Source organism: Hemitrygon akajei, chromosome 26 (assembly GCF_048418815.1).
Source record: "Hemitrygon akajei chromosome 26, sHemAka1.3, whole genome shotgun sequence".
Classification (NCBI taxonomy): Eukaryota; Metazoa; Chordata; class Chondrichthyes; order Myliobatiformes; family Dasyatidae; genus Hemitrygon; species Hemitrygon akajei.
Window position 1 is genome coordinate 14,474,273 of NC_133149.1, and position 18,085 is coordinate 14,492,357.

The window sequence follows — 18,085 nt, forward strand, 5'->3', positions numbered from 1 at the left end:
CAGACAGGATGCTTAGCTGGCCACTCAATTACGAATTTAGTTTGCCACTACATTGTGGGCCAAAGGGCCCGTTCTAGCATGTTTTGTACACTGACTTAGAAAGTAACTCATTTAATTGTTGTCTTTTATCATCATCATCAGCAATCACTCATAGTTGAGTATGATTCTTCTCCTGGTGGTTGATCTGGTCACTTGTGGGTCTTGAGATGACTGAAAAAGCCGATCTGTGATCTACAAGTCCTATCACAGTGTTGGCAGGTATTGGTCATTGAGGTGGTGATGGATGTAGCTGGTTGTTCCTTTCCCAGTCTCTCCTTGCGTTGAAGCCGCTTAGTCTCAGCAGCACAGTGGTGGTATTCTTCAGACTGTGCAGTCCCCTCACGGACAGTCCTTCTCCAGATTTCCCTATCCTGTGCTAATTTCTCCCATCCATTCAGGTTGCTGTGGCACTTCCTCAGGTGGGTCTTAATATTGTCCTTGAACCACTTTTTCCTTTGCATCCTTGAGTTGCCTGAACAGGAGTTGTTCAGGGAGGCAGGAGTCAGGTATATGGATGATGTGGCCGACCCATTGCAATTTGTGTTGAGTTAAGGTTGTGGTATGGAGTTAATGTTAGCTTCCTCAGGATGCTAGAGTTAGTACACCTGCTCTTTCAGCATCTTTCAGAGGCATCTTTGATGGCAAGTTTCTAGGGATTTTAAGTGCCTGCTGTATGTTGTCCGTGACTTTGCTCCATATAGCAAGGAGGGGAGGACTATAGTTTTCTCGACCAGAAGCTTAGAGTTGGTCTTGATCTTCTGATCTTCAAAAACCCTTTCTCAGCCTGGCAAAAGCTCCACTTGCACAGCCTATTCTGCAATTTATTTCAAGGTCAATGTTGGGTATTTTATAAAACAATTAGTCTGATACCTACCAATGATACTTCTGAGAGAGCAACTAACAGTACATAGTTTGAAACAATAATAAAACATCAAGTACCTTTGTTGCAACTATCTTTAAGATTCCTGTTTTGGAATACCATTATGGAATACACACTATTGTTGGCGGCTTTTCCAATATAATGGCAGGTTTTGGGTCAAGAGGGATTTCTACTTACCCAGGCACTTAACAGGAATTACCACATGAGTATGACCACGGCATTTTTTCTTTCCTTTTTTGCACCAGTTCTCAATGCTGATTGGTTGGTCTGCCTCCATCACATTTGTAATTTGAAGCTCAGGATAAACCTAACAAAAGGAAATGTGACATTTATATGATACAGATACTACTTGTTCTGTACTAGTCAGCAATGTCCTTAAATTAAGGTTTTTAACTGGGAAGCAACATCCAGTACAGATGTTCTGGTTTGCCTCGACCTACAGTTATTAATGGCTCTAACTTATGACAAGTGTGGAAATTCTTATGCAAATTTATTTATTGACATACAGTGGGGAAAAAGGCCTTTCCATCCACGCTGCCTAGCGATCTCTGTTTTAACCCCAGCTGAATCACGGGACAATTTATAATGACCAATTAAACTACAAACTGGTAAGTCTTTGGACTGTGGGAGGAAATCACTGAATGGTCTCACGCCAAAATACATCTCCAATCTCTTGCTGCGTAATGAACCTTTCTGAGCTCTCAGGTCATCTGGGGCAGGTCTGCTTACCGTCCCCAGGGTCAAAACTAAACATGGCAAAATAGCTTTTAGTTACTATGTTCCACATATCTAGAAAAACCTTCCAGAGGATCTGAAGTCTGCCCCAACTTTAAGCTTTTAAATTAAGGCTTAAAACTTTTCTTTTTGGTGTAGCTTTTAATTAGAATCTCCTGCACTATAACTTCTATTTATCACATCTATTTTTGTGTGATTTTACTCTCTTATTTATTGTCTGACATTTGATGGTTGATTTTTACGTCTTGTTCCATGTAAAGCACTTTGAACTGTCTTGCAGTTCAAAAGTGCTATACAAAAAAACTTGCTTGCTTAAACATTTCACCTCTCACACATCAGTGGAAAAAGCCTGCTTGCATTTACCCTATCTATACCCCTCATTATTTTGTCTACCTCTATCAAATCTCCCCTCATTCTCCGAAGATCCAGGGAATAAAGCCCTAACCCAATCAACCTTTCCCTTAAATTCAGGTCTTCAGGTCCTTAAGTCCTGGCAACTTCCTTGTACATGTTTTCTGCACTCTTTCAATTTTATTGACATCTTTCTTGTAGGTAGGTGACCAAAACTGCACACAATACTCCAAATTAGGCCTCACCAACTTCTTGTTCAACTTCAACATGACATCCCAACTCGTGTACTCAATATGAGTTATGAAGGTCAATGTGCTAAAAGGTTGCCATAGATCTTCAGCATTTGCGGAATTTCGCTTTTATCCGGGAAATAAATGCTATCAATGGGCTCCATAGATAACACTATACTTCAGAAGGGCCATTGAATGAGTAAATGAATGAGTTTGCACAATTTGCATTGTCACCAAAGAAAAAGTAATAAAAAAAATAGACACTCATAAGACTCACCTCCTGACAATATTGCTGAATCTCTTCCTTGTTCCCCAAGCAACTTTTGGTTCCTGAAGGATCAGGTTCCCATTTCCCACTGTGAATATTGACATGCATATTGAGCTTCCCACAGAACATTGCAATTTGTGGTTCTGCTACTGCAAATCCAGCTGCAGTATTGGCTGCCAATGCCTGAAACAAAGAAAAAAAACCTTCACCAGCAACTCTTCCCTCATGAATCACCAAGTGCAAATTCATTTTTATTGAATTTGTACATCGATGTAATTGTCCAACAACTATTGCTGAGCCCTAATAACTTTTCACAGAGCCGAGGATACGAAAGATCACTAAATACTAAAGCCATTGCTCTGCTCAGGGTCTTCTGGGTGCCTAGTAAACATCACGGGATGACCCAAATCTATTAATCATCTATCCACAAGATGGTTAAACTATCCTTTTATAACTCATTTATCACTTGATTAGGTGTGCTTGTATTATTAGCCTGCAGTCAGCCAAGGGCAAACCAGAAAAAGATACAATAACAGATATTTTCCTTTGTTCTCTGGAACACATATTTTTCTGTACCAGTGATAACAAACCTTCAATGCTTATTGCAGACCTGTGACTCCAGTGATTCTTCAATCATTTGATTTTCTTCCCCCAACACAAAGCATTCGGAAGTTACATACTTGATCAATTCTAAGTTTACCCATATTGCTGTGGATAATGAAGACAAGTTCATTAATGAAACACTGATGGCTTCATTGTATACATCAAGGACAATGCAGTTTATATCATCTGCCTGCACTTCAGTGAGGCCCTCAGCCAGAGGTTCCAAACCTGGGGTCCATGCACCCTTTGGTTAATGGCCAGGGTCCACAGTATAAAAAAGGTTTGAAACCCTTGCCTTCAACAAGGTCCCACATGGGGAAATTGCCCATCAATTTCATGGCAAGTTGACAAATTAGATAAAAAATTAGTTTGGTGGTACTGGTAGAGGATAGTTGTGAAATGAAAGTCTGCAAGCAATGATGTAGCACAGGGATCAGGGCTGATGTTGTTGTTATTATTACTACATCATTTAACTATTTAGCAATGAATGTAGGAGAAATAATTGTCAGGTTTATTGATAACAAGGACAGTCATATGCTTACAGGACAATATTGATCTGTTGATGAGATGGGCAGAGCAGGAGCAGATAGAATTTAATCCTGAAATGTGAGCTGATGCACTTAGGGAGGACCAATAAAGGAAGGACCAATGAATATGAGGTGTGATGGGTGTATTGAGAAACAGGACACTTATACATGTCCAAGAATCCCTCAAGATGCCAGAATAAAGTGAAGACATTAAATACTTGCATTCATTATCTGAGGAATAAAGTATAAAAAAGGAGATTATATCACTTGATAAGACTTTTTATTTGGCCACAGCTGGCAAAGCTACAATTTTAAGCACCACACTACCGAAAAGGGTGACTTCACCTTTAACTCTACTCACAACCTCCAGATCAAAAGTGTAGCCATTGAAACTTGCACGGGCCCAAGCTATCTGCCTTTTTCCTCCACCATCAATTCTGCTCTCAAACAGTTCCAGCATCTGCATATTTCCTCATGTTTGTGTCTTTTTTTGGGTTATGTGGAACCATATTTGCTTCAGTCTTGTCCGGGCCCACTCTCAACTTTACCAATATGAAACCTATCATTGTGTAATTAGCAAGAAAACAACAACAACAGCAATAGTAACGTAATGGCTGGCTTTATGTTCAATCAATTTTAACTGTAAAACTGTAGAACATCATTCAGAACAACCAATAACTGGATGTTACACACCATGTGCACATGAAGACTACAGAAGTGAATATGAGGACAATTATCCACAATACTCGATGCCAGCTGATCAGGTCAATGAAAATGCACCTTCATTCCTGCAACTCAAGATTAGCACCGGCTATGAAAGTAATACAGCAATTTTTTTAAGTCTGATACAATAGTTTCCTATTAATACTTGCTAAATTTGTGATATTAAACAAACCAATGGTATTAATCAACAGTCCTTGGGATCATGTTATGCTTACAGCTTTTAGCTCTTCAGTATTTCAGGACTTTCAGATGTTGAAAACTTTGAGAAGGTTAGCTGCAGAATTCAGGCCAACACATATTTGTAAATATGGGAGTGACACAAGTTGAACATGGAAAGAAGAATGAAGAGAAACACCATTAATATACTGGTCCATTTTTAACGGGATTTGGGAATAAAGGACAGTTGGGTCAAATAAACACTTCTGATGGTGAAATGTCAAAACACATAGGAACTTTGGCTTTTTAAAATGAGCCACATAGCACAAAGCTGAAGAAACTAAGAGCCTCAGATTGTCTTTGATTCTGGGCACTAAACAATGCAAGGTTTTAAAATGGAGGGGAACGTCCAAACAAAAATGGCACCAGAGATGTGAGGCTGCATTATGTCGAGACATCACAAAAGATGAACTGCTTCCACTGAGCAGGCATGATGGGAGGAGATTTAATAGATGTGCTCAAACTTGTAAAATAGTTATGGGGAAGAAAAAAAACCTATTTTGACTTCTAAATCTAAAACCTACCATGCTTCCATAAAATCTGCCATGCTTACACAAACTATTCAATCTCAGAATAAAACCTGTGATCTAATCTGATTGCATCTGCAGATTCTACACAAATCTTGGAACAGATAACAAAGGCACCTTACAAAATATTTACCTATTCTATGAAAAATGGTACTAGTATGGCTAATCAGATTGTTAACATTCATATTTAAGAAAGAAAACATGCCCAGGGACAGAATTTCTATTTACCAATAAAATGAATAATTTAAACCACAGAACCAAAAAGTGCAATTTCTATATCGCATAAGATACCAAATTTGGAGAGGATCAACAATGAGGAAATAAATTGCGGGACAACCTGAATAAATGTGAAGAATAACAAGTAAATCTCAACAATTGAAAGTGGAATACTAATTTTTTTAAACAAAATCAGAACTTAGTCACAAAGACAGAAAGAGTCCACGAGCTGTACAAGTATCTGCAAAGTGCAGAAGGTAGTCATAGGTTACAATGGGATATGAACAGGATGTAGATCTGGGCTGTGAAGTGGCAGATAGCTCAATCCAGCAAAGTGTGGAGTGACTGAACTTGAAAATGGGGTTCAAAGTTTATGGGAGGATTCTTAGCAATGTGGCGGAACAGACCATATATCTCTTAAAGTTGGAATGCAAGTTGATGGAAGGCATATGGTATGGCTGGGCTTTGTTAGTTGGGAACAACACACACAATTTTGGAAGAGCTAACAGCAGGTCAGGCAGCATCTATGGAAAGGAATAGAGTCTACATTTCGAGCTAAGACCCTTCATCAGGATTGAGTCAAGGGACTGTGTTCAAGAGCTGTGGGATAATGTTCCCGCTCTATAAAACACTTTTTAGACCACATGTGGAATATTCTGTTCAGTTCTGGTCTTATTACTATGAAAAGGATATGGAAGCTTTTCTCTTTGGAGTGAAAAATAAAAGACATAGATAATGCATAACCAGAACAGCAATGACTATACCAAAGGATGCCTGTTTAAGATGAGTGGAAGGAAGTTCAGGGGAAATGACAGGCATATAGCATAGAGTGGTCAGTTCTTGCAATGTACAGCCAGGAATGGTGGTAAGGTTGATATAACATGGATATTTACAATAATGGGCACATGGATGGAAGAAAAACAGAGGTTTATAGGCCATCTATGCCCATAATTTTCTAATCAGGCAGGCAGGTACTAAGGAGACAAGTGACCCCGAGGTTGGCAAATCCTGAGTTGGAGGTCCAAATGGGTGGGAGTCATATTGGCCAGTGACCCCCCCCCCCCACCAAGCCATGAGAAGTCAAGGCTCGGAGTGCTCCACAAGCGAAGGTCAACAATCCCAGAGGTCGGGTCGGTCAAGGCCCAAAGTTCCCAAAGGTCAATCCTGTGATCAGCGAGTCCTGGGCAAGGCCTAACGGTCAAGCTCCTGATCATAGAGCCCTGGGGTTGATACCCAGAAGTCAATGAAGTCCAGAGGGCAAAGCTGAAGGTTGAAATCCAGAGCTGGAGAGTCCGGAGATAGAAAGATCAAAGACTGAAAGTCAGAGAGTTTAGAGATGAAGGTTCAAAGATCGAGCCTGCAAGTCCAGGCCAGACACTGCAGGTGGAGGCCTGATGTCTGAGAGTTCAGGACCAAGGACCAGAGGCCCAGTGGTGGCTTGTCTGTGTGAAGGTATGGGTGGGTGGGAAAGAACTTGGCTTGTTGCTGCCTTATTTTGTTTTGTTGCTATTGCTGCCATTGGTGTTGTTCTGTGTGTTAACATTGCGGACATTGCTATGTTGGCACCAGAATGCGTGGCAATACTTGCGGGCTGTCTCCAACATATCCTTGAGTGTACTGGTTGTTAACACAAAAGATACATTTCACTGTGTGTTTTGGTTTAATTATAAATCTGAATCTGTGCAGAAGGAAAGGGTCAAATTGATCATAAATGGGTTTATATTGGTCAAGACAACATCATGAGCTAAACAGCCCACACTGTGTTGTAATGTTCCATGTATATCTAAGATCTGCATACTGAGTAACATCTCCTGAAGACCAGATGAATGTGCTGATTTGCACACTCTATCAAACATGATAAAATAATGAACCCAACAAATACTGTTAAACAAAGAATCACCACTTAAAGACAAGCAAAAACCAAGACTACTAGCATAAGAATTTCAAAGTTCAAAATACATTTATGCTCAAAGTACCGTAGATTCTGGATTATAAGCCGCTACTTTTTTCCCACATTTTGAACAGCTTTGAACTCTGCGGCCTATAATCCAGAGCGGCTAATAAATGGTTTTTTTTCATGCCGCCTCGTAAACATTTTGCCTCGTAACAGTAGACCAATAAAATTGATGAGTAGTTCACAGAGGTCCAATGAAATTGTACGATAAATCAAGCGCACTTTCACAATTAAATTATTGTAAATCAGTCATTTGTACTCACCCTCATCAACATGGAAAATACTCGAAGAAAAGCAAGACCCGAGCGCGTCAGACCCGATTAGACCCGATCGCATTGCGCAAGCGCGTCAGACCCGATTAGACCCGATCGCAATGCGCAAGCGCGTCAGACCCGATTAGACCCGATCGCATTGCGCAAGCGCGTCAGACCCGATCGCAATGCGCAAGCGCGTCAGACCCGATTAGACCCGATCGCATTGCGCAAGCGCGTCAGACCCGATTAGACCCGAGCGAAAACGCTGCTTTTAAGTTAAAGTCGATCAATAACTTTTCCTGGTAGGCTGCAGTATATATATTTTTACCAGTCGCTAGGAGATATTGGAATGTTGTTCGTGCTGTTCAGTAAAAAAGTATATGCAACGTAATTTGTGTTACCGATACGTATGTATATTTAAAAGTAGCGGTGCGGCCTAAAATCCGGTGCGGCCTTTACAATTAAAAAATTGATTTTATTTCTAAAATTAGAGCCTGCGGCTTTTAATCAGGTGCGCTCTGTAGTCCGGAATCTACGGTATGTATACTGTATACAACCTTGAGATTCATCTTCTTGCAGGCAGCCAGAAAGCAAAGAAACACAATAGAACCCATTAAAAAAAACCTAACAACACAAAGACTGTCAAACATTCAGTGAGCAGAAAATAGGAACAACTTGTGCAAACAATAAAAAAAGTAAACAAATTAACACACACAACATGAACTGCACAATCCCTGAAAGTGAAAGCACAGCCACAGAGCTGAGGCAAGTGAAGCTGGTCCAGGATCCCGATGGTTACAGGCCACAGCTGCAGAGTCAGTTCAGCACTGACGCAAGTAAACCTCGTGGAGTAGTGAGCTGAACACCATTTCGTCCTTTGCCCTCAGCCTTGATGCTCTGATCATTTTAATTTGACTCAGCACTTAAATTGGCTAAACACTGGTTCACATTCTACTCCCACCCCCGGGTCCCGCCACATCAATACCTGATAGAGAGTCCAGTCTACTGAATCCTTCAGGATACTGCAAAAATGCCAGGTTGTACAGACAGTTCAAAAGGGAAATTGAGGGTATGGACTGCAGTGATCATAGTCTAGAAAGTGTAATTAACAGAATAGTTAGTAGTTTTGTTTGCTGCCTATAAAGTGCACTGTGTCTCACCAGGGCCATCTTTACCAGATAACAGAAGGTTGCCAAAACCTTCTAAAGCAAACATCTGCTTAGGAGAATGAAGTGGACAGATCAAATATCACAGAGGGATGCTGGAATAAATGTGGACGGTGAATTATAGAAGGTTACTAAATGGGAACAACCACTTTGCCCATCACATCCAAATTTGCTTTTACCTCAACAACTCACTAGTTCCAATCCCTTCTGTGAACGTCACAATATTTTCCTAATCAGAACATTTATCCAATTCCCCCTTCAAGGCTGCAATGTATCATATCTATAGGCAGTGCATTCCTGATATTAACCAGTTATTGTGGAAGGAAGCTTTTTCCTCTTGTCATGATCCTTGTAACCAACCTAAAAGACCTTCACTGAAGTCCTTCCATAACCGGAACATTTTTCCTTAGATGCAGAGACCAAACCCATATACAATACTCAAGGTCATCACCTCAATAAAGTCCTCTACAACTGCAGTAAGACATTCCTATTGTACTTGAATCCTCTCATTAGGGCCAACATAGTACTTGCTTTACCAACTACCTGCTTCTCCTACACATTTGTTTTCATCAACTGATACACAAGGACATCCAGGTCTCACTGTACCTTCTTTCTAATCAATTGCCAATTGGACTTTGCTTTCTAGTTAATAGTTGAGTCAGAAACTGTATCAAAATTAGAGGAAGGTGGATGAAGTCAAATTTGAAAGGGCAGTGGCAAAAAGTTGAGTAAATATATGGGACAATTGTTTTTGCATAAACATGCACGTGGATTGGTCAATGAAGATATGTCTGTGCTGACATATCAATCCAACTAATCCTATCTGCCAGGATATAGCATATTCATTCATGTACGTTCATTCATGTACGTTCATTCACTCTATTCATGTCTGTCTCAATGATTTAAACATTGCTATTATACAGTTATCTGCTTCCACCACCTCCTACGTTCCAGGCACTGAACGCTCTGTAAAAGTGCCTTAAACATCTCCTTTAATCTTTCCTCCTCTCAGATTAAATTTATGCCCTCCAGCATATTCAACATTTCCTCCCTGGGGGAAAAAACTGACCACCTATTCTATGTATACACTTCTATCACTTAATTCTATTTTTAATTTTCTGACTTTCTGCTATCTGTTATAACATTGCCACATAATCATAACATTATCAGGTTATTGCCTTTTATCTAATGAAGCTTTAACACGACCACTTTATTCACAACAAAATGTATCCTCATTCCACATGGAGTACTTCTCCAGTTCTCTAGAGTTTAACAAGTATGTTATCGCTTTCCACTTTTGGTGCTTATTCAACAGAAGAGCAGTGGTTTATTCAACTTTCTTATTCTATTACTAATCAGATAAGAATTTTCCCTTCTGTATCTGGAATCAAAGCAGGTAACTTCACATTACTTTGAATCTACAAAACAGAAGCACTCTCACTCAACCTGCCCAAATTCCACTCGAGTCTCTCTGCATCCTCTTACAGCTCACAGTCCAATTTAGCTTTGTTACCTGCAAACTATGTTCCACTTATTCCTTTAATTTAAGCATTTCATCATATAGTACTCCAATAGTCACTGCCTGCTACTTGGAAAACGACCGATTTATTCCTACTACTTCTTGCCTGTCAACCAATCAGTATATTACCCCGAATGCTAAGTGCTTTAATTTTGCCCACTAATCTCGAGCATGGAACTTCAGAACTTCTGAAAGTTAAAATGCACATCGTATATCCTCAGAAGAATTTCAATAGGTTTATCAAGCTTGATATCCCTTATATAAACCCTGTACAGTTTGACCAATCCTGGCACTCTTTTCCAAATGTTCTGCTTTTACATCTTTACTTATCACTGAGATCAGATTAACAAGTTATAATTCCCCACTTTGCCTTCCGCATTTTGTTTTGAAAATAGTTATCCTGCAGTTCTGAGAAACTAATCCAGACTCTAGAGTCTGAAGAATGTTGATTAGCAATGCAGCCATGACTTTTCAGCGCTTTCTGACACACACTTGGATGGAGACCAAGGCACCAAGATTTATCAGTCTCGAATCGCACCAATTTCCTGTCACACAATTTTCCAACTAACACTAATTTACATGCCAATTTACATTACTGTGCAAAAGACTTAGGTACATGTAAAAAAATTCTGCAAAGCAAAGATGCTTTGAAAAATTATGTTAAATATCAAAATGTTAAATATCAAAAAATACCATAAAGAGCAGTAAACTGCAAAAAAAAACTAAATCAAACTAATATTTGGTGTACCACATTTTGCTTTTAAAACTGCATCAACTCTCCTAGATACACTGTCCTTCAGTTTTATAAGAAAATAAAACTGGTAGGTTGTTCCAAGCATCTTGGCGAACTTGCCACAGTTCTTCTGCAGACTTTGGCCATCTCTCCAGGTAACCTCAGACAGCATCCAAAATGTAGAGAAAAGGGCTCTGTGGAGGCCATACCATCTGTTGCAGAACTCCCTGCTCTTTTCACTGAAAATAGTTCTTAATGGCCGTATGTTTGGGGTTACCGTTCTGCCGCAGAATGAAGTTGAGACTGATCAGACACAACCCTTTTGGTGTTGTGTGATGAATGAGAATCTGTTTGTACTTCTCAGTATTGAGGATTCCATAATTCTGACCAAAATACCAACTCCATTTGGAGAAAAGCAACCCCTAACCTGCAGGGAACCTTCACCATGCTTCACCATTGGCTGAAGACACCCATCCAGGTAATGCTCCCCAGCACTTCTACGGCCAAACTGCCTCCTTTTTGAGCCAAAAATTTCAAATTTTGACTTGTCAGCCTGGAGCACTTACTATCATTGCTCAGCACCCCAGTCCTTGTGTAGTTGTGCATAGGTGGGGTCACTTAGCTATGTTTCCACTTCAGAGGAATGGCCTTTTGGCAGCAACTCTTCCATGAAGACAACTTCCGACAAGACTTCTCTGTACTGTAAAGGGGTGTACTTGGGTTCCGGTGGTTTCCAAGAATTCAGTCTGATAGCAGTGCTGGACTTCTTCTGACTTAGAAGGGACATCAATTTGATATGCCTCTTATCTTAGTTTCCATGGCTGACCACTGTTTTTCTGGTCCCCAACCTTGCCTGTTTCTTTGTGCTTCTTCAGAAGAGCTTGGACAGCACATCTTAAAACTTCTGTCTGCAGCAAAATTTCTACTTGGGAGAGATCTTGCTAATGCAGGCTGACCACCTTGTGTCTTGTTGCTATGCTCACTCTTGCCATAGTATAAGAATTGATGATTTGAAGGTTAAACTGTCACCTCTGCCACACCTCACCTTTTAGTTTGGTTGCCCTATCCTGTTTTACTCCTTCTACACCGGTTTCTGTTACAATTAATCAACTTAGTTGTGTCATTATGTCATTGATCATTAGCACCTGTTTGTTGTGTGCGCGCAAATAAAAATATATAACAAGATACAAAAAAATTCACTGTAACATTTAATTTTTTGGAAAATGCATGTTCGGTGGAGTTTAAATTAGAATTGCAAGGGAATGGGAACCAGAGTGCCAAATCAGTCAGTGAAGAGGTTGTGGAGACAGATGTAGTTAAGACTTCAGACAAAGTCAGGAATCAAAAGGTGTGACTGGTGCCCTGAGCTGTGTATACTTCAATGCAAGTATCATAGGAAAAGCGGATGAACTCAGTGCATGGATCAACACCTGAAATTATGACGTTGTAGACATTAGTGAGATTTAGTTCCAGGGGTGGCAGGACTGGCATCTCTATATCCTGGAGTTCCGTTGTTTTAGATGTGACAGAATGGGAGGGACGAAAGGAGGAGGGAGGGGTGGTGTTACTAGTCAGGGAAAATGTCACAGCAGTGCTTCATCGAGACAAACTGGAGAACTCAACCAGTGAGACATTATGGGTGGAACTGAGATACAAGAAAAGTATGACCATGTTAATATTACAGACCACCCAAGAGTCCTAAGAATTTAGAAGAAAACAAATTTGTAAAGAGATTGCACACTATTGTAAGAAACACAAGGTTGCTACAGTAGGTGATTTCAACTTTCCACATATTGACTGAAATCCCATACTGTCAAAGGACTAGATGGGATCAGTTTGTCAAATGTGTTCAGGAAAATCTTTTTAATCAGTGCATAGAAGTCACAACGAGAGAGCATGCAATACTGGATTTGATATGAGGGAATGAGACAGAACACATGTCAGAAGTTTGTGTTGGGGAATACTTTGCATCCAGTGACCACAATGCCATTACTTTCAAACTAAATATGCAAAGAGATATGTCTGGTCCACGGGTTGAGACTGTAAAGTGGAGAAAGGCCAATTTTGATGGTATCAGAAATGATCTAGCAAGTGTAGATTGGGACAGGCTGTTTTCTGGAAAAGGTGTACTTGGAAAGTGAGAGGCCTTCAAAAATGAAATTTTGAGAGTAGAAAGCTTGTATGTGCCTATCAGAATAAAAGGTAAAGATACCAAGTGTAGGAAACCTTGGTTTTCAAGAGATATTGAGGCCTGGATTAAGAGAATAAAAGGAGATGCATAGCAGGTAAGTAGAAACAAATGAGGTGCCTATGGAGTACAAGAAATACAGGAGAATATGCAAGAAAGAAATCAGGAAGGCTAAAAGAAGGCATGAAGTTGCTCGAGCAGACAAGGTGAAAGAGAATCCTAAGGGATTCTACAGTTGTATAAAGTGCAACAGGTTTGCAAGGGACAAAATTGCTCCTCTGGAAGACCAGAATGGTAATCCATGTGTGGATCCAAACCAGATGGGGGAAGGTCTTAAATGAATTCTTTGCATCTGTATTTACTCAGGAGATGGACAGTCTATAGAAGTGAGGTAAAGTGGCATCAACTTCATGGACCCTGTATAGATTACAGAGGAGGTGGTGTATGTTACCCTGAGGCACATCAGGGTAAATAAAATCCCCAGGGCCTGACAAGGTGTTCCCACAGACCCTACGGGAGGCAAGTGCAGAAATTGCTGGGCCCCTAGCAGATATTTTGAAATCATCCTTAGCAACAGGAGAGGGACCAGAGGATTGGAGGATAGCCAATGTTGTTTCGCTGTTTAAAAAAGGCTCTGAACAGAAAATAGGCCGGTGACTCTGACATCAGTTATGGGAAAGTTATTGGAAGGTATTCTAAGGGACTGGATATACACGTATTTGGATAGACATGGACTGATTATCAGTGTGGCCTCATTTGTGGTAGGTGATGTTTAACCAATCTTAAGAGTTTTTCAAGGAAGTTACCAGGAAAGTGGATGAAGGTAAGGCAGTGAATGTTGTCTACGTGGACTTTAGTAAGGCATTTGACAAGGTCTCGCATGGGAGGCTGATCAAAAAGGTTCAGTCATTTGGCATTCAGGATGAGGCTGTAAATTGATTAGACATTGCCTCTGTGGGAGAAGCCAGAGAGTAGTAGTAGATAGTTGCCTCTCTGACTGGAGGCCTGTGAATAGTGGAATGTTGCAGGGTTCAGTGCTGGGTCCTTTGTTGTCATCTATATCAATGGCCTGTTTAATAACATGGTTAATTCGATAAGCAAATTTGTGGTTTTAAGAATCAAAGGTGTAGTGGACAGTGAGCAAGGCTATCATAGACGGCCAAATTTTCAATTTCCTTCACCACCACCTTTGATTCAACCCACAGCAGTGGTACCATCAGCAAACCTGAATACGGTATTGGAGCTGTGCTTAGCCACACAGTCATAGATGAAAAGCAAGTAAAGCGGGGGCAAGCACACAACCCTGTAGTGCACCTGTGCTGATTTAGATCATGGAGGAGAAGTTATTGCCAAGCTGAACTGACTACATGTGAGGAATTCCAGAATCCAAAAGTGATCTAGATTAATTACAAATACAAAACACAAAATAATTGATCACGTAAGTATTCACCTCCCCCCTTTAATATGACACATTAAATCATCACTGGTACAGCCAAATGGTTTTATAAGTCACATAACTAGTTAAATGGAGATCACCATGTGCAGTCAAAGTGTTTCAATTGATTCTAGGAAAAATACTCCTGTATCTGGAAGGTCCAACTTCCTTTTAAGCTTCCCCCCACTTCCCTCACCTTAAATCAATACACACTAGCAAATGACAACTCTGACCCCTGGTCAGATCAGCCCTCGATCCCCTGCAGTTTGCCTACCTAGAGCATATTGGAGTCAATGATGTTGTCATTTACCTGCTGAACAGAGCCTACTCCCATTTGGATAAGCATCTGGACATCTGGACACACTGGAGGCTGTGGTAGAACAAAGGACCCTATGGAAAATCCTGGCAATTCTGGACAATGTTACTCACTCTCTGCATGCCACCTTGTCTGAACAGAGGAGATCTTTTAGTAATAGACTAAGACAACTGTGCTGCTCCAAAGAGTGCTATATGAGGTCATTCTTACCTTCAATCTGTAAACCAGGGAAGTGATGCCCCCTCCTGTTACTGTTCAAGGTAACTTTTTTTAATTCTTTCTTACTTCTCTTCTAACATTTATTTATATATTTGTATACTTGTGCACTTGCAATGCTACTGCAACATTATAATTTCCTTTGGGATCAATAAAGTATCTATCTACCTCAGTGTACCTTTGGATCTTGCTCCTTATTGTATACTTTTCACATCTGAGTCTTAAACGTACACCATTCATGTCTCAGGGAATATTGGGAACTAGAGGGGCAGCTTTTAAAAAAAATATACAGAGTGGTTGATCTCAAACTCACTACCCGAGGTATGGATGGAATAAATACAATTAACTATATTTTGGAAGCACTTAAGACAGTCAATGCATACAACCTAAAGCAGGAAAGTGGGTAGAAAGGCATCCATGTAGCGGGTCCAAGGGATTATTTCTGCATTGTACAACTCTGTAATAATGATTCCAGATGCATATACCTGAACATAATGACCCAATACTTGGCTCTATTCATAAAAAAAGAGTCCAAGTCATACAACATAGAAACAGGCCCTTCAGTTCAACTTATCCATGCTGACCAAAATGGCTACCCAAGCTAGTTCCATATCCTTCTAAACCTTATCTGTCCAAATACCTTTTAAATGATATTACCATACCTGACTTAAACACCTCCTCTGGCAGCTCATTCCATGTACGGATTCTGGGTGCAAAAGTTGTCCCTTAAATTCCTCTTAGATCTCTCTCCTCTCACCTTAAACCTATGCCTTATATTTCTCAAGTCCCCAGCCCTGGGCAAAAGATTGTATGCATTCATCTTGTCTATACCCCTCTCTAAGATTACATATTATTCTCCGAAGCTTCACTGAATAAAATCCCAACCTGTTCATTTTTCACTATAATTCAGACCAGAGTCACAGCAACATCTTGACTAATTGCCACATTTATTCAAGCTTTCCTTTGGCAAGGTGACCAAAACTAAACACAATATTCAAATACGGAATCTTGTACAACTGCAATATAACAACCCAACTTCTATACTCATTGCTCTGAATCTTAAAGACATTCCAAAAAGCCTTCTTCACCATCTTGTTTGGCCATTATGCCACCTTTGGGAACCAACTACTTGTACTCCGAGGTCCCTATGATTTACAAAACTGACCAGGGTGCTACGGTTCCATAAGACCAAGAGACACAGGAGCAGAATGAGGCTGATTTCTTATCCCTTTCAACCCTATTCTCCTGCTTCCTTCCCGTAACCTTCGACACTTTACTAATTAAGAACATATCAACCTCTATTTTAAATATACTGAATGACATGACCACCACAGCCATCCGTGGCAATGAATTCCACAGATTCACCACTCTTATAGTGCTTATAAAAAGTATTTACCCTCCGTGGAAGTTTCCTTTTTTTTACAACATTGAATCACAGTGGATTTAGTTTGGCTTTTTTGGCACTGATCAACAGAAAAAGACATGTCAAAGTGAAAACAGATTTCCACAAATTGGTCTAAATTTATTACAATTATTAAACACAAAATAATTGATTGCACAAGTATTCATCCCCTTCCAGTCAGTATTTAGTAGATGCATCTTTGTCACCAATTATAGTCTTGAATCTGTGTGGATAGGCCTCTATAACAGCTTTGCACATCTGGACATTGCAAATTTTCCCCATTCTTCTTTACAAAACTGCTCACACTGACAGATTGCATGGGGATCATGAACGAACAGCCCTTTTCAAGTCCAGCCACAAATTCTCAATTGGATTGTGGCCTGGTCTCTGATTTGGCCATTCCAGGACATTAACTTTGTTGTTTTTAAGCCATTCCTGTGTAGCTTTGGCTTTATGCTTGGGGTCATTGTCTTGCTGGAAAACAAATCTTCTCCCAAGTCGCAGTTCTCTTGCAGACTGCAATGAGTTTCCCCCCAGGATTTCCCTGTATTTTGCTGCATTCATTTTACCCCCTACCTTCACAAACCTTCCAGGGCCTGCTGCAGTGAAGCATCCCCACAGCGTGATGCAGCCACCACCATGCTTCACAGTAGAGATGGCATGTTATTGAAGATGTTCAGTGTTTGGCTTACACCAAACATAGCATTTAGTATGATGACCAAAAAACTTAATTTTGGTTTCATCAGGCCATAGAACCTTCTTTCCAGCTGACTTCAGTCTCCCAAATGCTCTCTGGCAAATTCTATCTGAGATTCCATGTGAGGTTTTTTTTTGCAAAAGTGGCTTTCTCTTTGCCACTCTCCCATAAAGCTGCGACTGGTGAAGAACCCGGGCAACAGTTGTTGTATGTACAGTCTCTCCCATCTCAGCCACTGAAGCTTGTAACTCCTCCACAGTTGTCATCGGTCTCTTGGTGGCCTCCCTCACAAGTCCCCTTCTTGTACGATCATTCAGTTTTTGAGGACGGCCTGCTCTAGGCAGATTTACAGCTGTGCCATATTCCTTCCATTTCTTGATGATTGACTTAACTGTACTCCAAGGGATTTTCAGTGACTTCGAAATTTTCTTCTATCCATCTCCTGACTTGTGCTTTTCAATAACCTTTTCGTGGAGTTGCCTGGTGTTCTTTTGTCTTCATGGTGTAGTTTTTGCCAAGATATTGACTCACCAGCAGTGGGACCGTCCAGATACAGGTGTATTTTACTACAGTCAATTGAAACACCTTGACTGCACATGGTGATCTCTATTTAATTAATGATGTGACTTCTAAAACCAATTTGTTGCATCAGTAATGACTTGGTGTGCCATATTAAAGGGTGGTGAATACTATGCAATTATTTTGTGCCTTATATTTGTAATTAATTTAGATCACTTTGTAGAGATGTTTTCACTTTGACACAGAAGTCGTTTTCTGTTGATCAGTGTCAAAAAAAAGCCCAAAAAAAAAAGAAAATTTCCAAGGTAGCTAAATACTTTTTATAAGCACTATATATACACACGCACATCTTTACACACTCACACACAAAT

The 18,085-nt window shown here is 40.3% G+C and overlaps 1 protein-coding gene across 5 annotated transcripts in view; it reads right to left on the reverse strand.

Moving 5' to 3' along the window:
- The window catches only part of aplp2 (amyloid beta (A4) precursor-like protein 2), a 139,699-nt gene that overhangs the window by 99,810 nt on the left and 21,804 nt on the right, over positions 1-18,085 (reverse strand). For all 5 annotated transcript variants that reach the window (XM_073029601.1, XM_073029604.1, XM_073029602.1 and 2 more), the window contains exons 2-3: positions 2,513-2,686; positions 1,097-1,226 (exon numbers count right to left, since the gene is read on the reverse strand). In XM_073029601.1, the coding sequence (XP_072885702.1) occupies positions 1,097-1,226; positions 2,513-2,686 (304 nt within the window). The remainder of the gene's footprint in view (positions 1-1,096; positions 1,227-2,512; positions 2,687-18,085) is intronic.